The sequence below is a fragment of the Aotus nancymaae genome, unplaced genomic scaffold (assembly GCF_030222135.1).
Source record: "Aotus nancymaae isolate 86718 unplaced genomic scaffold, 86718_ANA_hifiasm-v0.15.2.pri h1tg000030l, whole genome shotgun sequence".
Taxonomy (NCBI): Eukaryota; Metazoa; Chordata; class Mammalia; order Primates; family Aotidae; genus Aotus; species Aotus nancymaae.
In genome coordinates, this window is record NW_026988443.1 from 3926529 (window position 1) to 3953738 (window position 27210).

Sequence of the window (27210 nt, forward strand, 5' to 3'; positions counted from 1 at the left end):
ACTCCCAAATCCTATTCCAGTGAAAAAATTAAAAGCTGATCTGAAAAAAGATATTTTAATTAACCTATTTTGTGCCTGTAGGCTGACCTCAACCCTGTAATGTAACCCATTAAAATGAATTTTTTAGATAACTGAGTAACAATAGTCCTTTGATATGAGATAATGACTTGCTCTATGGGCTTAATATGCTGCTTAATTACCTAAGGTATTCGTTAATAGAATGATAAATGTACAAAGTAACCTATAAGTATGCCATACTTTTTCTTTCAGTGGCTTCATGTAAAGAAAAAAACTTGAAAACAGTAATACCTGAGGACACATGGGAACAATAGACACTGAGGTGGTAGGGTGGGGAGCAAGAGCTGAAAACTACCTACTGGGTACTCTGCTCACTACCTGAGTGAGGGGATCATCCGTACCCCAAACCTCAGCATCACAAACCTAGTATACCCAGCTAACAAACCTGCCCATGTGTTCCCTGAATCTAAAATCAAAATCAAAATAATTTTTTTTAAAAAAGCAAAAGGCGGCCAGGTGCAGTGACTCATGCCTGTAGTCTCAGCACTTTGGGAGGCCGACGCGGGTGGATCTCGAGCTCAGGAGATCGAGACCATCCTGGCCAACATGGTGAAACCCCGTCTATACTTTAAAAAAAAAAAAGCTGAGCATGGTGGCATGCACCTGTAGTCCCAATTACTTGGGAGGCTGAAGCAGGAGAATCACTTGAACCCAGGAGGCGGAAGTTGCAATGAGTGGAGATCGCGCCACTGCACTCCAGCCTGGCGACAGAGAGAGACTCTGTCAAAAAAAAAAGTATTACCCAGGGGACAAAATTTGTACTATTAGCAAGAATCCTTTTGTGTCTCATTTAGAAACAACTTGACTTTGGTTGCAGTGTTTAAACTTTGACAAAAAATGGTTTTGAATAGATCTTTATAACCTGATGCCATAAATTCTCTGATACCTTCATTTAATATATCAATATTTGGCCTAAAACAGTATTCTGTAAAGCTTAAGTTGGTATTAACTATGATCATCTTGATATCTATGATAGGTAATAAAGTTATACAATACCTTACTAAGCAATTTTGGTTTTTCACTAATGTTTTATTCTTTAAAAGATTTAGACAATTATTTAGCATTTTGAGTTGTGTGCTTTATTTAGCAAGTGAGTAAAAATATTGGAATATTGAAGTATTTGCATTAAAAAAAATCACATGGTAGTGTTTTATAATCTCTATTTCCTGTTAAGGTTTTATATGTTACTTTCCCATAGTTCCTGAATTTGTTGTTCTATAAACTATATATAAACAGAAACCTGGATGATTAAAAAAAAAAAAAAAGAAAGGAAAAAAAAAAGAGATGATCTTGCAGGATTTCACCTCCCTGGAACTCAGCCACTTACTACTGTTTCAACTTTCCTACCACCTCTGCCAGCCAATCCCATCTTCTTGGGAACCTAGCCTCCCTATTGGCTATCACACAGCTTTCAACTGCCTGCTTTGTGACATCATTCTCTCACCAAGCCTACTGCCACCTGGTAGAATATTGGGGTAGATTTGCAGCATCACAAGCGGCTAGTGAGCAGTGTGACCAGTAGCCTTTATACTGAACACACGCACTCCTTGGCTTCAGTCACGCAGACATCCACTAGGATCGTCTCTTCATCCCTTGTATCTACAGTTGATGTTTCTTCATGTCTGACCATGTCAGGTAAAGAGAGAAACTTTCTTGACAGTTTTTCATTTGACTTCTTTCCCCCTAACTTTAGATTTCTTTACCCCTATAGTCCCAAACAGCTTGGAATAGCAGGGAAAGTATTGAAGTAGAAATCTAGAGACCTCATTTCAGTTTTGGCTTTGACATTTACTAGCTGTGTGATTTTAGCAAATACTTCATTCTCTCACAACATCTGTTTCCTTATCTGTTACATTACGATTATAGATTGGTTTTTCTCTCTGGCCCCTTTCTTTTCTAATGCCGAGTCTTAAAGGGCACACACATACAAAATGAAATCAGACACATTTGAGGCTGTTCATTTCAACAGAAACAGAAAACCTAAGTGGCGTAGAAAACTGGCAACATATTCTGAGGTGTTTCATGTGTAATAGTCTCCCTCCACTAATATTTCAACTCTACTATTTTAAATTTAGTGATGTTTTTAATATTCAGCCAGGCATGGTGGCTCACATCTGTTATCTCAGCACTTCAGGAGGCCATCTCCCTCACTAATATTTCAACTTTACTATTTGATATTTAGTGATGTGTAGTGATGTTTTTAATATTCAGGTGAGCATGGTTACTCCCACCTGTAATCTCAGTGCTTTGGGAGGCCGAGATGGGAGAATTGCTTGAGCCTAGGAGTTTGAGACCAGTTTGGGTAACATGGCAAGACCCATCTCTATAATTAAAAAAAAAAAAATAAGCCAGGTGTGGCGGCATGCCACCTACCCAGGAGGCTGAGGTGGGAGGATCAGTGGACTGTTTGAGCCCAGCAGGTTGAGGCTGCAGTGAGCCATGTTCGCACCACTGGACTTTAGCCTGGGTGACAAGGCAAGACTCTTTCTCAAACAAACAAACAAACAAAAGTAATATTCATGCTCTGGAGATTCCTATCTGAACTAGATGGAAAGAGAAAATGAAGACTACTGGGTTATAAGGAGGTAGATATTCTAGGGTAAGGAATTTGGGATTTTAAATGAAAGCAAAAAGACAGGGTCCCCTACATTTCCCCTTGGGATATGCTCTGGAGAATGACACAATGATTTCAAGGGAAAAAATATATTTTACATTTTAGAAGAAAAGCAGAAAGACAACAGAGTGAAATCTACTCAGAATAGGGCAAAATGAAGTTGGTTTTAACAAATAAACTAGAAAGGAAACAGGCTAAAATAAAGTATCCCAAAAAAGCAGCTTAACAGAAGAAGTCACATTCAGTTGTTTTTTTTTTTTTTTTTCTGTTTCCTTTTGAACATAGATGACACTTGACAGTTTTTAATATAAACATTTTAGAAATGTGTTTTAGAAATGATGCTTCCAGGCCAAGCACGGTGGCTCCCATCGTAATCCCAGTACTTTGGGAGGCCGAGGCAGGCAGATCACTTGACATCAGAAGTTCGAGACCAGTCTGGAAAACATCGTGAAACCCTGTCTCTGTTGAAAATACAAAAAAATAGCCAGGTGCAGTGGTGGGTGCCTATAATCCCAACTACTGGGGAGGCTGAGGCATGAGAATTGCTTGAGCCCAGGAGGCAAATGCCGCATTGAGCCAAGGTCAAGCCACTGCACTCCAGTCTTGGTGACAGAGTGAGACTCTGTCTCAAAAAAAAAAAAAAAAAAATTTCTTGTGAAACTATCAGGTAGTATTTTCACTTATGATTAAAAAAAATATATAAAAAACAGGCTTGAGGAGGGCAAAGAATGACCCTTCAGATTTACCAATGGCCTGGGTTAAATGGAAACTCTAGGAAATGTCACATGACCTGTAGAAGCAAAATGTGACAGTAAGGATTATAAAAGTAATAGCTGCACTATATTCTAGTAGGCCAAAATTGCCATATTAAAAGTGCCGTTTCTCCTGGTTTCTGGTCTATGCTCAGAGAAAAGAATCCTGGCAAGGAAGTCATGGTAATGATATTAACATAATGGTAAAATTTAGGTCAATGTGACCTCTCTCAGCCTCAGTTATTCATAAAATGAGGTCCTTCTCTAAGAACCTCCCAATAGGACTCCCAGTGCTAAAATGCTCCAATTCTAGGAAATAGTTATGAGCCAATACTCACCAAGATTTAAGGGAAAGATAGGGAAGGGAGAAGGTTGCTTCTAGCCTAGGAAATAACGTATGAACCCAGACCACCTGGGTCTTCTGCACATTTCTGCTCATATTGGACACAAAGGCAGTTCATCAGAAGAGGATCAAACTGTTTCAGCACTCATGGCCATCATAAACTGTTTGACTTTTGGTACTTAAGTGAGTATCGGTATTAGAGGCTTCCTGATTGAAACAACCTTAAGATGATGCTGTTCTTCAAACAAGGTGACATTTTTTCAATCTCATCAGTTTGTTCATCTCTCTTTGTTTCCAACAGAAGATTTCCAAAATACTTCTTTACTTGGAACTGCAAATTCTCTGCAGCTCTCTCCTCCTGTGGTGAACAATGTGGCTTCCTTAACAGGAAGCACCTCCAACTCCTCCAGAGCCTCTGCTCCAGCTGTTAGCTCAGCACGGCTACTGCCATCAGCCTCTGGCACCTCTTTCCAGCCACCCACGGGCAGTGCCCACCTTTACCAACATTCTAGCACAACTATGTTGTCTGGGGTTAGTGGCGAGAGCCACAGCTCTACTTCAACTGGGTCTTACCCAGGCATTTTTGATAGGCACAGTACGAGCACAGCAAAGAAGAAGTTCGTACTCAGGATCTTGACTGTGACTGTCACTGACCAGAACACAGCTGATTCTAGCACAACTATGTTGTCTGGGGTTAGTGGCCAGAGCCACAGCTCTACTTCAACTGCGTCTTACCCAGGCATTTTTGATAGGCACCGTACAACGAGCACAGCAAAGAAGTCGTCCTTACTCAGGGACTCGACTGTGACTGTCACGGACCAGAACACAGCTGATTCTAGCACAACTATGTTGTCTTGGGTTAGTGGCCAGAGCAACAGCTCTACTTCAACTGCCTGTTACCCAGGCATTTTTGATAGGACCAGTACAACGAGCACAGCAAAGAAGTCGTCCTTACTCAGGGACTCGACTGTGACTGTCACTGACCAGAACACAGCGGATTCTAGCACAACTCTGTTGTCTGGGGTTAGTGGCCAGAGCCACAGCTCTTCTTCAACTGCCTCCTACCCAGGCATTTTTGATAGGCACAGTACTAGCACAGCAAAGAAGAAGTTCTTACTCAGGGACTTGACTGTGACTGTCACTGACCAGAACACAGCGGATTCTAGCACCAATATGTTGTCTGGGGTTAGTGGCCAGAGCCACAGCTCTTCTTCAACTGCGTCTTACCCAGGCATTTTTGATAGGCACCGTAAAACGGGCACAGCAAAGAATTCGTCCTTACTCAGGGACTCGACTGTGACTGTCACTGACCAGAACACAGCTGATTCTAGCACAACTCTGTTGTCTGGGGTTAGTGGCCAGAGCCACAGCTCTACTTCAACTGCCTCTTACCCAGGCATTTTTGATAGACACAGTATGAGCACAGCAAAGAAGAAGTTCTTACTCAGGGACTTGACTGTGACTGTCACTGACCAGAACACAGCTGATTCTAGCACCAATATGTTGTCTGGGGTTAGTGGCCAGAGCCACAGCTCTACTTCAACTGCGTCTTACCCAGGCATTTTTGATAGGCACCGTACAACGAGCACAGCAAAGAAGTCGTCCTTACTCAGGGACTCGACTGTGACTGTCACTGACCAGAACACAGCTGATTCTAGCACAACTCTGTTGTCTGGGGTTAGTGGCCAGAGCCACAGCTCTTCTTCAACTGCCTCTAACCCTGGCATTTTTGATAGGCACAGTACGAGCACAGCAAAGAAGAAGTTCTTACTCAGGGACTTGACTGTGACTGTCACTGACCAGAACACAGCGGATTCTAGCACAACTCTGTTGTCTGGGGTTAGTGGCCAGAGCCACAGCTCTTCTTCAACTGCGTCTTACCCCGGCATTTTTGATAGGCACCGTACAACGGGTACAGCAAAGAATTCGTCCTTACTCAGGGACTCGACTGTGACTGTCACTGACCAGAACACAGCTGATTCTAGCACAACTCTGTTGTCTGGGGTTAGTGGCCAGAGCCACAGCTCTACTTCAACTGCCTCTTACCCAGGCATTTTTGATAGACACAGTATGAGCACAGCAAAGAAGAAGTTCTTACTCAGGGACTTGACTGTGACTGTCACTGACCAGAACACAGCTGATTCTAGCACGACTATGTTTTCTGGGGTTAGTGGCCAGAGCCACAGCTCTACTTCAACTGCGTCTTACCCAGGCATTTTTGATAGGCACCGTACAACGAGCACAGCAAAGAAGAAGTTCTTACTCAGGGACTTGACTGTGACTGTCACTGACCAGAACACAGCTGATTCTAGCACAACTCTGTTGTCTGGGGTTAGTGGCCAGAGCCACAGCTCTTCTTCAACTGCCTCTAACCCTGGCATTTTTGATAGGCACAGTACGAGCACAGCAAAGAAGAAGTTCTTACTCAGGGACTTGACTGTGACTGTCACTGACCAGAACACAGCGGATTCTAGCACAACTATGTTGTCTGGGGTTAGTGGCCAGAGCCATAGCTCTTCTTCAACTGCTTCTTACCCAGGCATTTTTGATAGGCACCGTACAACGAGCACAGCAAAGAAGTCGTCCTTACTCAGGGACTCGACTGTGACTGTCACGGACCAGAACACAGATGATTCTAGTACAACTATGTTGTCTGGGCTTAGTGGCCAGAGCCACAGCTCTACTTCAACTGCGTCTTACCCAGGCATTTTTGATAGGCAGAGTACAACGAGCACAGCAAAGAAGTCATCCTTACTCAGGGACTCAACTGTGACTGTCACTGACCAGAACACAGCGGATTCTAGCACAACTATGTTGTCTGGGGTTAGTGGCCAGAGCAACAGCTCTTCTTCAACTGCCTCTTACCCAGGCATTTTTGATAGGCACAGTACGAGCACATCAAAGAAGAAGTTCTTACTCAGGGACTTGACTGTCACTGTCACTGACCAGAACACAGCTGATTCTAGCACCAATATGTTGTCTGGGGTTAGTGGCCAGAGCCACAGCTCTTCTTCAACTGCTTCTTACCCAGGCATTTTTGATAGGCACCGTACAACGATCACAGCAAAGAAGACGTCCTTACTCAGGGACTCGACTGTGACTGTCACGGACCAGAACACAGCTGATTCTAGCACAACTCTGTTGTCTGGGGTTAGTGTCCAGAGCCACAGCTCTACTTCAACTACTTCTTACCCAGGCATTTTTGATAGGACCAGTACAACGAGCACAGCAAAGAAGTCGTCCTTACTCAGGGACTCGACTGTGACTGTCACTGACCAGAACACAGCTGATTGTAGCACAACTAAGTTGTCTGGGGTTAGTGGCCAGAGCCACAGCTCTTCTTCAACTGCCTCTTACCCAGGCATTTTTGATAGGCACAGTACGAGCACAGCAAAGAAGAAGTTCTTACTCAGGGACTTGACTGTGACTGTCACTGACCAGAACACAGCTGATTCTAGCACGACTATGTTTTCTGGGGTTAGTGGCCAGAGCCACAGCTCTACTTCAACTGCGTCTTACCCAGGCATTTTTGATAGGCACCGTACGACGAGCACAGCAAAGAAGTCGTCCTTACTCAGGGACTCGACTGTGACTGTCACTGACCAGAACACAGCTGATTCTAGCACAACTCTGTTGTCTGGGGTTAGTGGCCAGAGCCACAGCTCTTCTTCAACTGCCTCTAACCCTGGCATTTTTGATAGGCACAGTACGAGCACAGCAAAGAAGAAGTTCTTACTCAGGGACTTGACTGTGACTGTCACTGACCAGAACACAGCGGATTCTAGCACAACTATGTTGTCTGGGGTTAGTGGCCAGAGCCACAGCTCTTCTTCAACTGCTTCTTACCCAGGCATTTTTGATAGGCACCGTACAACGAGCACAGCAAAGAAGTCGTCCTTACTCAGGGACTCGATTGTGACTGTCACTGACCAGAACACAGCTGTCTCTTCCATGTCCGTGACAGCCCAGCATGATAAAATTTCAGATGCCAATATTGTGGTCCCTCTGTATCCAACACTGTCATCCAGGTTTGCTCAGGGGACACAATCTCAAATTCCAAATCAGCAGGGCCATAGCCTGTCAATTCCCTACCAGAATGGAAACCAGCTCTACTACTATAATCCAGGCACACTGGGGCCTCAAGTATCTGGAGAACATGTCTCCTGTGTGCAATCCTATGGCTCTGTGTCATGTACAGGAAATAGGGCCTCTGCCCATCAACCAGAAATGGTGATGGGGTTAAAGGAGGTTCAGCCCACAGAAGTTCTACCACCGGTCTCCACTTCTGGGATGTCTTACTCTGTGTCTGCTCAGCCCATCACAGAAACCAGTTTTCAAGGTGAGTACAAACAGCAAGAAAGGAGAGGAATAAACACAGTATTGAAAGGGAGGGTCAAATCTATAGCTGAGTGGTAAGTCCATGGATAGGCAGAATTTAAGTCCTGAGACTTCAATCACTATTCTTGGGCATTGCTCTCCATTTTCAGAGTCTATCTAAGAACACCTTTTCAGTGGGAAAGTTGAACACTATAATGGCCATCTATGCCATATAGAAGAGAGTCCCAAGAGATGTCACACTTTTTAGTGGCCTGGCTGATCAGTTCGCTGCACCAGCACTCTGTAACTTCCTTCCCTAATCTATTACTTTAGTGTCTCTGGAAGACACTTCAGAATTCTTATTTTCGCAGTGACATTTTGATTTTCCTTAACTTACAATAGGATTTAAGACCTTGTGCTCAGAGATCCTCTCCAAAACAAACAGGCTCAGAATCTGGGCTTGCTTATATATTTCATGAGGAAGGGCTCCACTCTCTCCCCTAGTATATGGTGTAAAGGGTTCTTATTCCTTCAGGAGAGAGGAGAGAATGGAAAGGACCCTATATGAGAATATGAGGCTTTATAAAACATCTCCTATTTAAAAATCACTTTGGCTTTTTATTTGGCTTACAACAACCCTATGAAATCCAAAGAAAGCCAAGAAACAATCACATCAAATGATAACCAGTAAGAGAACAGTCACTGCCTATCAACCAATACAGGGTCTTGTCCATGGTCATGAAGAAGAGCTGGTAGAAATGCCTTGCCCATGTTACAAAGCTATCCAATTGCTGCATTGGTGTGTAGGGGGAGCATCTCACTTACCAGGGATTGACTTCTTCCTTGATTCCTTTGTAGTGATGAAAACTTCCCTGGGGATGGATACTTCCCTGGGATTGCCATCTCTAAGCCAGACATTTTGTCTGGCACAAACTCCAGAATTCTCCATGTCCTGCAGTAGCAGAAATACCCAGATACTTGAGAGTAATCCATCACCTGACCTTGGGGACATTTCAACAACAGCTCCAGTCCAGAGTCCAGCTAATCTCTCGACACTCTCTCCAGCTCCAAGCCTGGACAAAACCGAGAATGAGAATTTGGATGAGATTAAAACCAAGCTTTCAAAGCCTCTAGATGCCTACCAGTTCCCAACAGAAAATCAAGAGCCTCCACTGCTTCCTTTAGAAATCCCTGATAGCCACCAGCTTCTTTCTTGCATTGATCCTCTTGGCCCAGAGGAGCAGCCTGGTTCCGAAAACACCAATCTGAGAAAGAACAGCCTGAGTCTTGAGGGCCAAGGGATACTTGAAAATGGCATTGAGTCTAGCAGTGATCCTGCAGACATCACTACATTGGTGGAGGATACTCACCTCCCCTCCAGCTTCAGTTCTTTACAAGATCTTGACCAACCCTCTGCAAAGAAAGCCAAACATCCCAGTGCCATCAAGGTAAATCAGGTGCAGGAAAAGTCAAGCGTCAGAAAGGGTCACTCTCATCAAGTCAGGAAGAACAAGCATAAAGCTGCCGAGCCTATCCAGGGCGCTCCCAAGGCCAAAATCCAGCCAAAGAACACAGAGAGCCTATTACAGGGAGAAGTGACTGTTTGCGGTGCTACCGCCAGGGACGGCGCTTCTGTGAACAAGAGCAAGCATTCTAGCAACAAACGTCACAGACCTCACAACAAACCTCACGCATCCAGCAGGAGCAGCACAACTAAGAGGCACGGGCAGGAGAAGACCAAAAGGAGCAGAGAGAACAGCTCCAGAAAATCTGAACACAGTGAGGAGTCAGGGACCAAAGTCAAGGTAGAAGAGAAGCAAGCCATTCCCAATATGAAGCGCAAGAAAGATCAACCTGAGCTTAGCCGAGAGATCTTCAAAAAGCCACGAAGCTCCCCAGCCATGCAGAGGCCAGAGTCTGTGGAAGTTTTATATGCACTCAGAAAAAAGACCGAGAAGAAAACTGGATTCTCTTCCTCCCGGACTCTGGGAAGCTCAAGCAACAACCAGAACCCTCAGGCATTATCAGCTCTCAAACCATGGCTGGATACCCGACGTGAGGGGAAAGGCCCAGAGAAAACTCAAGTCAAGGCCCAGAAACTTGATGATAGCACTGAAAAAGTGTGTCCATCTCCATCCCAGTATGAGTTGCCAGCACCTGGGAAGGTCAAGTTGGCACCGTTGCCCTTTGTGACCCTGGACAAACCTCAAGTTCAATGTGTTTCTTGGCAGCCACACCCTCCGGCCTCATGTTGGCCTGCTGTGGCTTGCCCTGCTCCACCTGGTTCTACTAAGTCAGCTCAGTCGACTGCAGTCAGTCTGTCCCAACCGGCTTCTACCAACACATCTGTGACAGGTCCTGCCAGACCAGCTGAGCCAATTTCGACCAATGCAGCCCAACACGCTTCAGCCAATCCTAACCAGCCTCCTACTGCCTCTCAGTCGGCTGCTTCTAGGCCAGCATCCTACAAAACATCATCTTGCTCTTCTTTCCAGCGGGAGCCTGTTTCCACTGCTGTGACCAATCTCCAGTCACTGGCCCAGCCTCAAAATCAATTTCTAATCCAAGACTTCAGCTTACCACCCAGGCCATGGAGGGCGCCTGACATCTCTGGGCCAGTAGTGTCAACGCCCATCACAAAAGAGCAGAGGCCAGAGCGTCAGGCCATGAAGAGGAAGGCTCAGCAAGAGCTCGAGAATGCTGCCAAATACACCCCTTTGGGGAAACCGCAGTTCTTCATCTAAAGCGAAAAAGATATGGAAATTTCTCAATACCATGGCTACAGAATCTAAGAGCTGCTGAGACTATTGGCTTTACTTTGGATACCAGCTGGTTTTCCAAATATATAGATACTAATTTACTTATTCCAATGATATGTTTTTAAAACTTAATAAAGAAATGTAATAGAATTAATCGCTAAGTAATAAGTAGGCTCTTGAGTTCTGAGATGCTGTAGACTGTGGGTTTTCCTTGGTGGAGGTGGGGATCAAAGGCTTCCTTAGAAGGAATTATGGCTGGACATGGTGGCTCATGCCTGCGATCCCAGCATTTTGGGAGGCCAAGGTGGGTGGATCACCTGAGGTCAGGAGTTCGAGACAAGCCTGGCCAACACGGTGAAATCCCATCTCTACCAAAAATACAAAAAAGTAGCTGGATGTGGTGGTGGGTGCCTGTAGTCCCAGCTTCTCGCGAGGCTGAGGCAGGCGAATTGCTTCAACCTGGGAGGCGGAGGTTGCAGTGAGCTGAGATTGTACCACTGCAATCTAGCCTGAACAACAGGGCAAAACTCCATCTCAAAAAAACAAACAAACAAAAAAAAACAGAGGAACTAAAATTTGAATGGGAGAATATCAGCAGAATTGAGGAAAGAGGAAGGAACATGGTCCTAGACTAAGAAGGTCAAAAGGGGAGAGATTTCATGGGCTTATACAAAGAATCAGAAATAGGGGAAATGGCAGAAATAAGATGCAGAATCTGAGGTTAGGACTAAAAGAATAAAATTTGGATAGAAATTGAAGATGGCAGAAGATAAGGCTGGGTGGACCAAAAGAAATGTACAAACTCTCCCATGGATGATGGCCTTATGTCTCATGGCCTATCAGATAGGTGTTTTAGAAAATAAGATTCAGGACTCATCTCCAACAGGTTTGGGTTACCTTATACATACATGACCACAGGTGGGAAACGTCAGTACAAAACAGGGGAATCTACCACCAGGGGAACGGCAAGGGCTCACAGTTCTAGGTGTAGCTGATAACCTGGGGCCTTGCCAAGCAAACTGCAGGAACTTGAAGCTGACCCAGAAAAGACCCTGGAGTACAGATCACCATTGACTCAACACCCATGCACGGGTCAGTGAGATGCACTACTTCACTTCACCTTCACAACAACACACAAGACCAGTAACACTGTGCCACCTTCCTAGTGAGGTTCAGCAATGGGCTTGGGTCACACTGCATGCAAAGGGGTAAAGCCTGTGGGAATCAGAAGTCCCCAGCGTTTAGGAGCGCCTGCAGGCAGTCAACCTGGCTTTGAGATCAAGGCATCCGGAGGTTAGAGGCAGACGAACTCAAGCTTCCGGAGGGATTTAAATATTAAGAGGCCCGCCAGGTCCTCCTCCATCCATTCCAGCACGTGCAACCTTCTGGGCCATCACCATTAACTGGAGTAACGGAGAAAAAACGGCTTGGAGCGGCCATTTTCATAGGATGAGTGGTGGGCGCGCCTGCGCCCTGAGTCGCCCTCCAAAAGCCGCAAGACGCAGGCGCCCAACTGTGCGGAGACCCTGCTTAGCGGGAGGGGACCCGGCCTGAAGGCACAGCCATAGGCAGAAAGGGTTGAGGGCCGTAGGGGAGGGCGGGATAGGAACGGTGAGGGAAGGGAAGATGAGGGCAGTGGATGGTCACCGCGATGAAATCAGTAATTTACTTTTTTTTTTTTTTTGAAACGGAGTTTCACTCTTGTTACCCAGACTGGAGTGCAATGGGGCGATCTCGGCTCACCGCAACCTCCGCCTCCTGGGTTCAGGCAATTCTCCTGCCTCAGCCTCCTGAGTAGCTGGGATTACAGGCATTCGCCACCATGCCCAGCTAATTTTTTTTTTGTATTTTCAGTAGAGACGGGGTGTCACCATGTTGACCAGGATGGTCTCGATCTCTTGACCTCGTGATCCACCCGCCTTGGCCTCCCAAAGTGCTGGGATTACAGGCGTGAGCCACCGCGCCCGGCCGGTAATTTACTTTTTAAAAATTAGTTTCTGATATGCAATTCACATAAAATTCACTGTCCAAAATCGTACGATTCGGCCGGGAGCGACCTGTAATCCCAGCCGTTTGGGAGGCTGAGGCGGGCGGATCACTTGCGCTCAAGAGTTTAACACCAGCCTGGCCAACATGGTGAAATCCCGTCTCTACTGAAAATACAAAAAATCAGCCGGGCGTAGTGGCTGGTGCCTGTAGTCCCAGATACGCTTGAACCCGCGAGGGGGAGTTTGCAGTGAGCCGAGATGGCGCCACTGCACTCGAGCCTGGGTAACAGAGCAAGACTCAGTCTCAAAATAAAAAACAAACAAACAGAAAATTGTACAATTCAGGGGCATTTAGTATGTCACAAGGTTGTACAATCATTACAACTATCTGAGCCATTACATTTTCATCATCCCCCGGAAAAAAGAAAAAAAAAAAACCCTCTACCCATTAGCAGTCACTCCTCATTCCCCGCTCCCTCTGGCCCCAGGCAACCACCAATCTCTGGATTTACGTTTTCTGGAGATTTCATATAAATGGAATCATATAATATGTGACCTTTGGTATCTGGCTTCTTTCATTTAATACTATGTTTTATTTTATTTTATGGTTTTTTTATTTTTATTTTTTGTAATTTAGCTCAGTGTTAATGTTTCTCAAGCATTATTTTGACCGGGTACCCATGTTTAAGTTATGAACATTGACAGTGTCCATTATATAAAAAATAAAAGGGCTGGGTGCAGTGGCTCATATCTGTAATCCCAACACTTTGGGAGACCAATGTAGAAGGATCACTCAAGCCCAGGAGTTCAAGACCAGTATGGGCAACATAGTGAGACCCTGTTTCTACAAAATAATAATAAAAAAATTACTGCTCATGCGCCAGTGCACCTGGTCACCCAAGATGCACAAGGAGATTAATGTGGTTTTCATGCCTGACAACACAATTCTGCAGCTGACAAAGCAAGGGTAATTTTGACTTTTAAGTCTTACTATTTAAGATACACATTTTTAAGGCTATAGCTGCCATAGACAGTGATTCCTTTGTTGGATCCGGGCAAAGTGAATTGAAAATCTGGAAAAGATTCACCATCCTAGATGTCATAAGAACATTTGTGATTTACGTATTAACATTAACAGGAGTTTGGAAGAAGCTGATTTCAATCTACATGGATGACTTTGAAGGGCTCAAGATTTTGGTGCAGGAAGTCATTGCAGATGTGGTGTAAATGGCAAGATAATTGGAATTAGAATTGAAACCTGAAGATATGATTGAACTGCTCCAATCTCATAAAACTTGAATGGATGAGGAGTTGCTTCTTATAGATTAGCAAAGAAACTGGTTTCTTGAAATAGAAACTACTCTTCCTAATAATGCTGTGAACATTGTTGAAATGGCAACAGTGTTTAGAATATTACATAAATTTAGTTGATAAAGTCATGACAGGATTTGAAAGGATTGAATACAACTTTTAAAGAAGTTCTACTGTGCGTAAAATACTACCAAACAACAGCACATAGTACAGAGAAATATTTCATGAAAGGAAGAGTTAATCAATGAGGCAAACTTCACTGACTTATTTTAAGGAACTGCCATAGCCACCCCACCCTTCAGCAACCACCACCCTGATCAATCAGCAGCCATCAATATTGAGACAAGACTCTCCACCAGCAAAAAGATTATGACTTTGCTGGGCATGGTGGCTCACACCTGTAATCCCAGCACTTTGGAAGGCTGAGGTGGGCAGATCAGAAAAAGGAAAGATCACCTGAGATCAGGAGTTCGAGACTAGCCTGACCAACATGGTGAAACCTGTCTCTACTAAAAAGACAAAAAATTAGCCAGGCGTGGTGGCACACGCCTGTAATCTCAGCAACTTGGGAGGCTGAGGCAGGAGAATAGCTTGAACAAGGAAGATGGAGATTGCAGTGAGCCGAGATCACGCCATTCCACTCTAGCCTGGGCAACAAGAGCAAAACACCATCTAAAAAAAAAAAAAAAGATTATGACTCACCGAAGGCTCACGTGATCATTTGCATTTTTTTAGCCATACATATTTTTAAAATTAAGGTATATACGTTGATTTTAAAGACATAATGGCATTGTGCTCTTACTGAACTACAGCGTAGGGTAAAAATAACTTCTCTATGCACTGGGAAACAAAAAAATTTATGTGACTCACTTTATTGTGACATTTGTTTTAGTGCACCAGTCTGGAACCAAGCTCACAATCTCCTGAGGTATGCCTGTATGTTGTAATAATAATCATATACATGCCCTGAAGTGCTGAGGTTGCAGGATAGTGGGGCAGATTTCACGGTGGGCTTCCAGAATTCACTTTATGTTTGTGGTTTGCTTCACATGACTACACTTATGAGTGGAATCTCCAGGAGATAAGGGTCTTTGTTTCACTCCCTGCTGTGTCTGAACTCTCAGAATGGTGCTCAGCACATAGAGGGTGACTTGGTGGCTGAGTGCATCTTCCCTAGATCATTCGTGTATATATGATATATGATAGTAGTTATATGGTGACATGGGAAAAAATATTGGGCAAGGAAGTAGAACTGGATTTGAGCTCCATCCTGATTTACCTTACTATTTGGGTGAACTTGGCCAGTTATTTTAATCCCTGTGAGCCTCAGTTACCTCATCTGTGGCATGAAGCAGTTACTGTGCTCCCTCTCTGGGGTTTTGTAAGAATTTGATAACAGTGGGATGTGAGACAACTATGTAAACTCTAAGGCACATCATTTGACTAAAAGCTCTGGCTCATTTGGCTGCCTTAGTTGTAAGAAATAGAAGCATGCAAAGAAACAGGAATGAAGTCTTACTATGAGGACCCACGTAGTGAAAAAGGAAGCTATGACTTGTCCTGAGAGCCATCAAAGAATCGAAGTGAAGCACAGTTCAGGGACGGGAAGTTTCTGCAGCCTCTCTACTGACAGGATTATTTTGGCCCCTCAGTTGGAGTTTGCAGACATACTATTTTAAGGTAATATGACATCTCCTAATATTTGCCTTTATCTTTCCTACTCTTATTGACATCCTTCCTGTCTCTGTTTCCTGCTCCCCTGTATATTTCTCCTCCTGAGGGCTCCTGCTTCTGCATATCTTCAGCTTACTTATAGCCCTTAGCACTTTGGATCTGTCCACCACATATTCCAGATCAAATTCTGGAGAGAGAATCTGACAGGCTCCGCTGATTCAATTTTCTCTTTTAAAGCTGAGTTTTTTCCACCAAGATGTCTCATGGGTCAGAGACCATGGTGGTTCAATCACCTGTGGCTAGGGGATAGGTCCGTGGCTTCACTGTATGCTGTCTTGGATCACTCCCTCTTGGGAAAGCTGGCCACCATGTTGTGAGGACACTCAAGCTCTTTGTGGAGTGATCCATGTGATGAGAAGCTGAGGTCTCCTACCAGCAGCCTGAACCAGCTTCCCAGCCATGAGTGACATCTTGAAAGCAGATTCTGTAGCTCAGAGTCAAGCTTTCAGTTGGTTTATCCCCAGCTGACACCCTGACTGCAACCTCATGAGAGACCCCGATCCAGAACTTCTCAGCTAAGCTGTGCCTGAATTCCAGACTCATAGAAACTGAGAGATAATGAAAGTTTATTGTTGCTTTAGGCCACTAAGTTTTACAGGAATTAATTGTGTGACAATAGACAGCTAATATTGGGTGGGTCTTGAGGAAAATAGACATATCCTTGCATGATGCCAGGTGAAATGTTACAAGATCCTCAAACAAAGGAAGATTAGTTTCCTAGACACAGAAGGAGGTGCTTCTCCTTTCTATGAAAAAGAGACTCAGAAAGACAGGGGTTTAGGGTTTTTAGCTTCATCTGAGTCCACCCACATATCCTAATTATTTATTTATTTATTTATTTTGAGACTGAGTCTTTCTCCATTGCCCAGGCTGGAGTGCAGTGGCATGATCTTGGCTCACTGCAACCTCTGCCTCCTGGATTCAAGCGATTCTCCTGCCCCAGCCTCCCAAGTAGCTGGGATTATAGCCACCCACCACCGTGCCCAGCTAATTTTTGTAGTTTTAGTAGAGATGGGGTTTCACTATGTTGGCCAGGCTGATCTCAAAATCCTGACCTCCTGATCCACCCACTTTGGTCTCCCAAAGTGCTGGGATTACAGACATGAGCCACTGTGCCTGGCTCACATATCCTTATTTATATCCAGGGTCCCACTTTTTCCTAATCAATGCCTTAACATATGAGACTTAGTGGTCTGACAATTCAATTTAAATTGTGATTCAGTAATTCACAATTAGGTTTTGCATTAGATTTTTGTTGAGATAGAATCTGCAGTTATAAGAAATAATTAAACCTCTCTGGTTCTCTGACCATGACTTACCATGACTTAAGGTGAGCATTAAAGCTTTGAATTTGTATTTTCTTAATCTCTTCAGTGCAAGTAGATATAGCTGTCCCACTATATAGTCCTTGGAGTCATTATCAAACCTTTAATAGTCAAGTGCAGCAGCCACTTGGTCCCAAAGGCAATTGCTTCAGTAGGCAATCTATCATGATCAATTGTGGGTGATAATTTGATTAATTATGATGCCACTGCCTACTATGGGTTACCATTATTAACATTCCATTTCTCACTCCATCACTGCATTCAAGGCCAAGGTAATGACAAAACCCATCCCAGAATCCCATCTGAGGATCAGTTTCTGGGATCACTCCTGATACTAATATTGGACCAGTCAGAGTCAAGTGAGGGAAAAAAGGTTGTACTAGTTTTCTCTAAATTAAATGATCTATTTCAAAGCGACCTAAAAGCAAAAAGGGACCACAGAGATATCAAAATGCAGTATCTGCAGAAAGATACAGTACCCTTAGTGCCTCCTATGGTTTGAATGTATGTGTCCCTCCAAAATTCTTATGTTGGAATTTAACCACCATGGTGATGATATTGAGGTGGGGCCCTTAGGGGATGATTAGGTCATGAGGGTTTCACCCTTATGGATGAGATTAGTGCCCTTATAAAAGGGCTTGAGGGAGAGAGTTCATCCCTTTTTTGCCTTTCTGTCCCTTCTGCCATGTGAAGGCATAGTGTTTGTCCCCTCCAAAAGATACAGCAACAAGACCCTATCTTAAGAGGCTGGGCGCGGTGGCTCACGCCTGTAATTCCAGCACTTTGGGAGGCCGAGGCGGGTGGATCACAATGTCAAGAGATCAAGACCATCCTGGTCAACATGGTGAAACCCCATCTCTACTAAAAATACAAAAAATTATCTGGGCATGGTGGCGCATGCCTGTAATCCCAGCTACTCAGGAGGCTGAGGCAGGAGAATTGCCTGAACCCAGGAGGCAGAGGTTGAGGTGAGCCGAGAGCGTCCGAGATTGTGCTATTGCACTCCAGCCTGGATAACAAGAGCGAAACTCCATCTCGAGAAAAAAAAAAAAAAAAAAAAAAGGGCCGGGCGCGGTGGCTCACGCCTATAATCCCAGCACTTTGGGAGGCCGAGGCGGGTGGATCACGAGGTCAACAGATCAAGACCATCCTGGTCAACAAGGTGAAACCCCGTCTCTACTAAAAATACAAAAATTAGCTGGGCATGTGGTGCGCGCCTGTAATCCCAGCTACTCGGGAGGCTGAGGAAGGAGAATTGCCTGAACCCAGGAGGCGGAGGTTGTGGTGAGCCGAGATCGCGCCATTGCACTCCAGCCTGGGTAACAAGAGCGAAACTCCGTCTCAAAAAAAAAAAAAGGGCCGGGCGCGGTGGCTTAGTGTGTTAAAGCAGCCTGATTAGATTGACAGGGTTTGAGAAACAAAGTTACCAAGATGGAGTTTTTGGAAACTAGATTCTTGGAGGAGGTGCCTTTAAGTAGCCTTAGCAGGCTTTCTTTCTTTTTTTAGCACTTAAACTTCCTTATCTCATTAGCACAGTCTTCTGGAGGGAGAGGAACTAATTAGAGAACCTGGGTGACTTTGCCTCATACCTCCAACCTTTCCCAAACATCTGCCTTGCCTTCTAGAGAGAGCCAGAGCCTGCTGCTAGCCGGCTTTCTCTTTTGAGAAACCATCAAAAACATTTGCAAATAAATGTGATTGCCTTAAAATGCAGGAAAGAAGCACATTTTCCAATTACAAGCCTGGGTGATTGCTCTGGCTTGTTTAATTAATGGAGAGTGCATCTGTTTTCGGAGGCCCTTTTGAATGTGTTTTCTGGAGTTCCTTAATTAGTTACAAAAAGCTGCAGGTGTACTGGCAGGGGAGAACAGTAGAGCTGGGATGTCTTCCAGAAGAGAGAATCTTTTTTAATGTAAATATTTAGTCATATGATGATGAGGTTCATTTTAAAGTTCTCTTCCGTATTTGGTCTGCGTGCAATGGTGTTGAAAGATATATTCAGGCTTCATTTGGATTGTTGACAAAATAAATTGAAACGGAAGAGACTAATTTTCATTATGACAAACACTTATATGCAGTTAGACCATTACCAGAATGACAAGTTATTCTCATGTTGTCACTGTGAGACCACCGCCTGGCTTTTGAGGCAAAAATGCTTGCAAAGACGACAAAAGCTTGCATATTAATTTTGAGGACTGAACTGCAATGTTAGATGTGTTACACAGTGGAACCCAGGGGGCCAGTGAGGGAGGTTCTGTCCTCCTGGTGAGTAAAGATTTTCTTGGATGTGATGGAAAGGTTTACTCTTCTGTAACAAGAGATGTTGCCTCTTATGGCAGTAATTACCACCTCTGGATCTGAGATACGATATCACCAATTGAAAAGTGTTTAAGAGGCAGTTTAGAGTCTCTGATGATAGAATGTGTGGATGTTAGAGGATTAAGACTGTGCACTCTGATCGACTATAGATGACTGGGCTATCTGTGGCCCATGGGCTAAATTTGGTCCACCATCTGTTTTTTTAAATAAAGTTTTATTGGAACACTTCTATTCCTATTTGTTTACATACTGCCATGAAGACAGAGTTGAGTAATTGCAACTGCCTGAAATATTTACCATCTGTCTCTGTATAGAGGATGTTTGTTGACCTCTGGATTATAAGCACACTGTGGTCTATGGAACAAAGCCTGAAGAGAGGGGCTGTGGCTTCTATTGCTTTATTTCTAGATCTATAAATTGGAGCTAAAATTTTCTACTCTTTATGTGTTAAAGTGCTGTGTGTGACATACTGATTGAACATTTTTTTCGAATGATTTTTTGTATTTTTTTCACCAAGAAACATATTGTACAATTGAGAAAGTGAAAAATACGCTTTCGTTTTTGCGGTGATGCTCTCTATGCTGTGCACAAAGATTAAGTGATTTACTGAAACAAAACATTATTTGGATTAGGCACTTCTGCTCTCCAGCATGGCTCCACTTCTGCATCATCTGTAGCATTTTCAACACAAAATCTCCATTTCACTCTAGGAGAGATGGACACGTAAGGCTCTCCTGGTGGTAGTTCACTGTGGCTTGTCACCTATGCATGTCCCAGGTCCAACTTCAGAAGCCTCAGTTCTTCACTCCAGTAAACCACAAGAGGAGGCATCTCCATCCTGCAAATCTGAATATTTTTTTTATGTTCAAAATGTCTCACAATTTTGTTTTTAAGATATTATAAATCAGGGTTATGCTTCTGGGCCAGGATTAAAGTTTGAGGGCAAAGTTGATTTTAGTAAAGCATCCTGTGAGCATTTAGGCACAGCTTGGTGAGCTGAATTGATGCCTCTCTTTTGCTTAACTCCAGCCACATCATCATGGTGCCCACATAAATAATGCAATTGAGAAGCTGAGACAGCGGGTCTTACAGAAGCTGCTGTTAAGTAGCTGGGTGACCTTGAACAACTCACCTGCTTCCTCTGAGTTTCATCCGCAAATGAAGGATTTGGGATAGATGGTCACTAATGCCTGCCTTTAAAAAATTTAATATGCGGAGACTGATTTTTATTATCCGGGTAGTGGAGCAATAGTCTCATTTAACACATTCTTTCTCTTCTAATTCTGCACACCCCATTAAGTCTGGCCTTTGCCAGGGGCCCTCAGGTGACCAAACAAGGTGGGATTGGCTGGCAAGTAAGGGTGTGTAGTCAGGGCTCTTACAGGTGTGCAAACAACAGAAGCTGACTCTTGCAAACTTCAGGAAAGTGATGCACTGGAAGGGTGACGGAGAGTTCACAGAACCAGCAGGAAGGCTGGAGAGCAGTGAGCGAGGGAGCGACCCTGGAATAGATGCTGCCGCAGAGGCTTCTACCTGAACCTCAGCTCAGAACTGCCGCTATTCACTTATGTGAATTAGAAAAAAGTGCCCACTTTGCCACCACCCGCTAGGTGTATGAGCTTGGTGATTCGAGTGTGGGCTGCTAGCTACACCAGGCACCCTCAAGCAGTGATAATGGTAATCCTGTTCTCCCTCATCATGGCTGGAGTGTCATCTCCATTACTGCTGGCTTTTGTAGTCTCCATTGTGCCTGGATTTATGTGTCACTCCCTTTAGATTCAGGGTTCAGTGCAAGAGCACTGGTTTGGCTTACTTTGAGCATGGAGCAGATGCAAGGAGTGGAAAAGGGGAAATACACATCCCCTTTGGCTACAATAGTGAGATTTTGGGTCTGGCCTCCCTGCTGTTTGGGTTCTACGCAGTTGGAGACATAGTATCATGCTAGGTAGCCTAACAGAAAACAACAGGACAGCTGCAAAGTGTGCAAAGTACAGACATACAGATTGTTCACTGCAGAACTGTTTTGTTCAGTGAATCACTTACTCTTAGTTGATAGCATAGAGAGCATCAAGGAAAAAATGGAAACATATTTTCCATTTTCTCAATCACACAGTATGTTTCTTACTGAAAAAATACAAAAAAATCATTAAAAATCTTCAACCAATATGTCCCACACAGCACTCTAAGACATAAGGAGTAGGGAGTTTTAGCTTTAATTTACAGATCTGGAAAAAGGATAAGAGAAGCCATGACCCCTCTCCTCAAGCTTTGCCCTGTAGAGCAGTGTCCTTATAATTCAGAGGTCGGTAAATGTTTCCCTCCCCTCCCCTCCATTCCCCTCTCCTCTCCTCCCCTCCCCTCCCCTCCCCTCCCCTCTTCTCCCCTCCCCTCCCCTCTTCTCCCCTCCCCTCCCCTCCCCTCTTCTCCCCTCTCCTTCCCTCCCTCCCCTCTCCTTCCCTCCCTCCCCTCCTCCCCTCCTCTCCCCCTCCCCTCCCCTCCCCTCCTCCCATCCTCTCCCCCTCCCCTCCCCTCCTCCCCTCCTCTCCCCTCTCCTCCCCTCCCCTTCCCTCTCCTCCTCTCCCCTCTTCTTTCCTCCCCTCTCATTTCTTTTCTTTTTTCTTTCCTTTTTGGGGCAGGTTCTCGCTATGTCACCCAGGCTAGAGTGCTGTGGTGCAATCATGGCTCACTGCAGCCTCAGCCTCCTGGGCTCAGGAGATCCTCTCACCTCAGTCTCCTGAGTAGCTGGGACTACAGGTGTGCACCACCATGCCCAGCTAATCTTTAAATTTTTTATAGAGATAGAGTCTTGCTATGTTGCCCAGGCTGGTCTTGAACTCCTGGGCTCAAGTGATCCTCCTGCCTTGGCCTCCCAAAGTGCTTGAGTTTATAAAAAGACAGATGGTAAACATTTTAGACAGTCGCAAATATGCAACTCTGCCACTGTAGCACCATTCACATTGTAATCTAAATGCGTGGTGTCCACTGGGGTTCTACAGGGCACAGCAGTTGCAACTGTGTAGTAATCATTCTCATTCACCTTCTGTTTCTGGCATTCTGTGAATGCTGACTCAGCAGTTCCCAGTCCCTTTTCCCATCAGAGAACATCACATCAAATTCAGAATTATAGCAACATTATAAATACATTGAGCTGGAACAAAGATTTAATTGTTGGCTCCTTAATGTGACTTAGGTTGAAATATGCCAATTTCCATTCAAATGTTTACACAAATACAAAATGGCAAGTTGATCATTTGCCTGTTTTCAGAGAGTTTGCTTCACTCAGGTGAGCTGTCTCTTTCTTTTTTCAACTTTTACAAAATTTAGTGTCTTCTGTCCAGAGGGATTTGCTCTGGAAACACTGTGGGGATGTGATGAAAGAAGTTAATATTTAAAGTTACAGCAGACATGTTTATATTGAATGCTCAATTTTGAATGCCAAAGGAAGGGGAGAGATTTTTAGTGATTTTTATCAATAAAAATGCCTTCAACAGTTGTGAAGGGTTTAAAATGAGAGTTTTAAAGAAGACGGCTTTTCCTCCAACTGCCCTACAAAAATCTGGTACTTTGCTCTCGTTGGTTGAGCTGTTTATGTTCATTTTCCTGAGTTTAATAACAGAAATTTTTTTTCCCATTATTTTTTTCTAGAAGCCTATGTTTTGACATAAAACCAAGAAGCATTTCCGCTTCTTACATTTTAGTTTCCTCACTTCTCCAAGCGAAAGTAGTTCAATTAAATATCATCGGAGGGCTCCTTCAAGGCAGAGACCTTTGGAAATTGCTCTAACCCTTTAACATTTAGAAAAGCATATTTATAGAAGCAGAATGTCTTTGCAGTATGTGCTTGCTGTTCAGAGAGGGAAAAACTCCCTGCACTTTACTTTGAAGAATGAAGTAATTCCATTTCAAAGCCGGCCATTAGGAGTAATGGAGAGGCTGCCCAGATGGGAGCCTTAAGTGTCAAGGGCCCATCAGACTGGATTCATGTTTAGGTTTTAAATTAACTTCAAGGATCGAGACCACTTCTGTTTTCACTGGGTTAGGGGAGCATCAGGGTAGAGATTTTGGGGGAGTGGATTTTTTTTTTTTTTTTTTTTTTTTTTTTTTTTTTTTTTTTTTTTTTGAGACAGAGTTTCGCTCTTGTTACCCAGGCTGGAGTGCAATGGCGCAATCTCGGCTCACCGCAACCTCCGCCTCCTGGGTTCAGGCAATTCTCCTGCCTCAGCCTCCTGAGTAGCTGGGATTACAGGCACGCGCCACCATGCCCAGCTAATTTTTTGTATTTTTAGTAGAGACAAGGTTTCACCATGTTGACCAGGATGGTCTCGATCTCTTGACCTCGTGATCCACCTGTCTCGGCCTCCCAAAGTGCTGGGATTACAGGCGTGAGCCACTGTGCCCAGCCCCCAAGCTTCTTAATTAAAAAATTAAAAATATTTTAAATGGAGAGCTTATAAATTGTTTGCTTCCTGCAGAGATCCCTCAAGGGGAAGCCAGGCCCTCGTGCCTGGTCAGGCCTCAACAGGAAAACACACCACTTGTGGGAGCCGGGTCCCTGCAGCTCCCAGAATAACCACGCCTCCTTCCACACGGCCCTCTCCAAGTTCCTTGTCTGTTCTTGTTTCTAACGGTAGGGGTCATCATTTCCCTTTTGTAATTTTTTGGAGACTGAAGCCAGGGCCTTCACAGGTTTAACTATATTTTTCCTTTTTTTCTTTTTTTTTTTGTTTATGGCATTAATCCTGAGGTTAGGGTCGGCCTGTGGTGAGCAATAATACATTTACCCTTTGACTTCGTGCACTAAGATGTAATTGATCATTTGTGGTCTCATTTCCAGGAGCTGGGAGCCTCAGTTCAGTTTAAGATAAATGGAGACAGGAGGACCCTTGATTTTAGTGATGTGATGAAGAGAGCAAAGCACAGATATGACTGACTTATTTTATGAACTCCACTATCCCCCTCATCTTTATTTAAAAGGAAATTTTTTTTCTTTCACTAAGTGATTTGTTATTTAACATTTTATAGCCAGAGTCAGATCCTGGTGAGGGTAATTTCCCTTGGAACGCACATTAATGTCTAGTTGGTGAATAAACTTGAGGCGTTTCTGCATTGGGCATAAAATAAAGATGAAAATCTTGACTTCTAAACCAAACAGTAGCACAGAATTCTACATGGCGCGTGCTGTGTTGCTCCTTTGATTATAATTTTGCCGCTGCTTGTACTACAAAACAATTATCCAATGCATTTTAACTCGAACATAAAGAGCCATTTCTGGTGAAATGATAGTAACTGAAACTATTTGTTGAAAGCCTACTCAACCGACAAATAACATCATCTCTTCTGTAATCTTAATCTTCACAATATTACTGAAAAGTAGGTATTGCTAGATTTTATAGACAAAGAGACTGAGCCAAAGAGAGAAAGAAAGATAAGATGACAAAACTAATAAGGGAGTAGAACTAAAATTCAAATCCAGGTCTCAGAGACTCAGAAGGCCCCTTGTCTTGCCATGATGCCACTTTGGGCTCTGAATGCTTTGCCTTTCCCGTTTTTTTTTTTTTTTTTTCCTTTCCCTCTTTTTAATTTTCCTTTTTGGTTTGTTTGCCAGTTTGAGGCTCTAGACATAAGATCTTTTCAATTCACACAAGTAATGTGTGTCTGGACTGTAATTTGTCCTGAGACTTAAGGAACATCCCTAGAGTAATCTAGTTAGTATCTTGCTCCTCCTAAGAGGAAAACAGTATATGCTCAGTATATTTTTAATCTTCTAAATGGATGCAGCAGCCAATTGAATTCTGCAGGGATTTAGTTTCTTCTGTCCATGGGGCATTCTCTCTTTATCCTTGAACAACAGAACTGGTTATTGAAAGAGAATCTTGGTCCAGCAGGGCCTGGGGTAAGGAAAGAGCCCCAGATAAAGAAGTTTATCCCCTGAATGACTGGCTTACATCAGGCCACTGGGAAGGTCCCCAGTTAAGGCCCTTGATTGGACTGCCCTGACTCTCAGGAGTCTGTGATGGGGCTCCACAGATGTAATGACATCATGGGGCTTTCTGCAGGGTCATCTCATCCAGGTGTCCTAGGGTGATTATGGTCTATAGCCAAGAAGTTTCCATCTTAATTAATTCTTGCTTTTTTACATAATGGGGAGAGTGGGACAGAGGACTCCCCATTCTTCCACAGTTAATGCTTCTTCCATTTCAGAGAGCAGCCCGCCTAGCTGTCCTCCCTCTGATGCCAATTTCAGGTTCAGACATTGAGGCTTTGCATCCAACTGTGTTGTTGGGGAGCACAAGATGCCGACTCTTCTTTCCTCCTGCCCCTTGCTGCTAATGTCCCAGGAGTGTCTCTTATTTTTAATGAAACTCCAGGTTATAAGATTTTACAATCATTTATAATATTATTTGATTATTTAAATTTGTTAAATATTTGTCTTGCTTTGCAGCTAATTTATATAGTGCATGCTATAAGATAAGCCTGTTTCCCTACTTCCTTGGATAGAGGTCTGAAGCAACTCACTGATGTTCCTTAAAGTATGAACTTGATGAACACTTTAATAACAATACAGAATTATAAGGTCCTTGGAAGTGTGCAAAGTGTCTTCCTGGACCCCATGAAATAGGCTTTTAACAAGGAGTAAACTGAGGCTCATGGACATTAGGGGATTTGTGTAGGTCATACAGCTGGGTCCTCAAATGAGACAATAGGCTGGAACAGCCTGGGGAAGAGAATTTTCAAGAGAAAGAGAATCTGATTAAAGTTCATGTAACTACTAAGGAAATGGAGGGAGTGAGCATGATCCTGTTGAGTGATGCTTGGAAAATCTTTATATATATATATGTTTTTTGAGACGGAGTCTCACTCTTTTCACCCAGGCTGGAGTGTGGTGGCACAATTTCGGCTTACTCCAACCTCCACCTCCCAGGTTCAAACAATTGTCCTGTCTCAGCCTCCCAAGTAGCTGGGATTACAGGCAAGTGTCACCATGCCTGGCTAATTTTTTTGTATTTTTAGTAGAGACCAGATTTCACCATGTTTCCTAGGCTGGTATTGAACTTATGACCTCAGGTGATCCACCCACCTCAGCCTCCCAGTGTGCTGGGATTACAGGTGTGAGCCACCATGCCTGGCTCTTTTCTCAGCTTTTAACGAAAACTTGGCATTCAGGTCCCAGCTTGAGTATCCCAAGCCTTCTTTTACACACTTCCAGATGGAGCTGGTTTTCTGTGACACTGGATTCTTTTTTTTTTTTTTTCCATTATACTTTAAGTTCCAGGGTACATGTATAGATCGTGCAGGATTGTTACATAGGTATACACATGCCATGGTGGTTTGCTGCATCCATCTCCCTGTCATCTGCATTAGGTATTTCTCTTAATATTATCCCTCCCTAATCCTCCCACCCCCTGCTATCCCTCTCCCCCAACCCCCTGACAGGCCCCAGTGTGTGATGTTCCTCTCCCTGTGTCCTTGTGTTCTCATTGTTCAACACTCACTTATGAGTGAGAACATGTGGTGCATGGTTTTCTGTTCTTGTGTTAGTTTGCTGAGAATGATGGTTTCCAGCTTCATCCATGTCCCTGCAAAAGACATGAACTCATCCTTTTTTATGGCTGCATAGTATTCCATGGTGTATCTGTGCCACATTTTCTTTATCCAGTCTATCATTGATG

At 44.0% G+C, this 27210-nt stretch overlaps 1 protein-coding gene and 1 long non-coding RNA gene across 2 annotated transcripts in view; both read left to right on the top strand.

The window, feature by feature from the left end:
• LOC135277199 (uncharacterized) overlaps nucleotides 1–27210 on the top strand; it is a 140378-nt gene that overhangs the window by 64555 nt on the left and 48613 nt on the right. The gene's annotated exons all lie outside the window — the stretch shown is intronic.
• On the top strand, nucleotides 1707–10848 carry LOC135277232 (uncharacterized protein C2orf78-like). Its single transcript, XM_064383037.1, has 4 exons — nucleotides 1707–1713; nucleotides 4089–4364; nucleotides 7638–8126; nucleotides 8963–10848. Exons 1-4 carry the CDS (start codon nucleotides 1707–1709, stop codon nucleotides 10846–10848), a joined length of 2658 nt encoding a protein of 885 aa, XP_064239107.1.

Coding starts and splice junctions, on each gene's coding strand:
- LOC135277232 (XM_064383037.1), top strand. Junction 4,365..7,637: donor TTCAACTGGGTCTTACCCAG/GCATTTTTGATA, acceptor CTTCTTACCCAG/GCATTTTTGATAGGCACCGT. Junction 8,127..8,962: donor CACAGAAACCAGTTTTCAAG/GTGAGTACAAAC, acceptor ATTCCTTTGTAG/TGATGAAAACTTCCCTGGGG.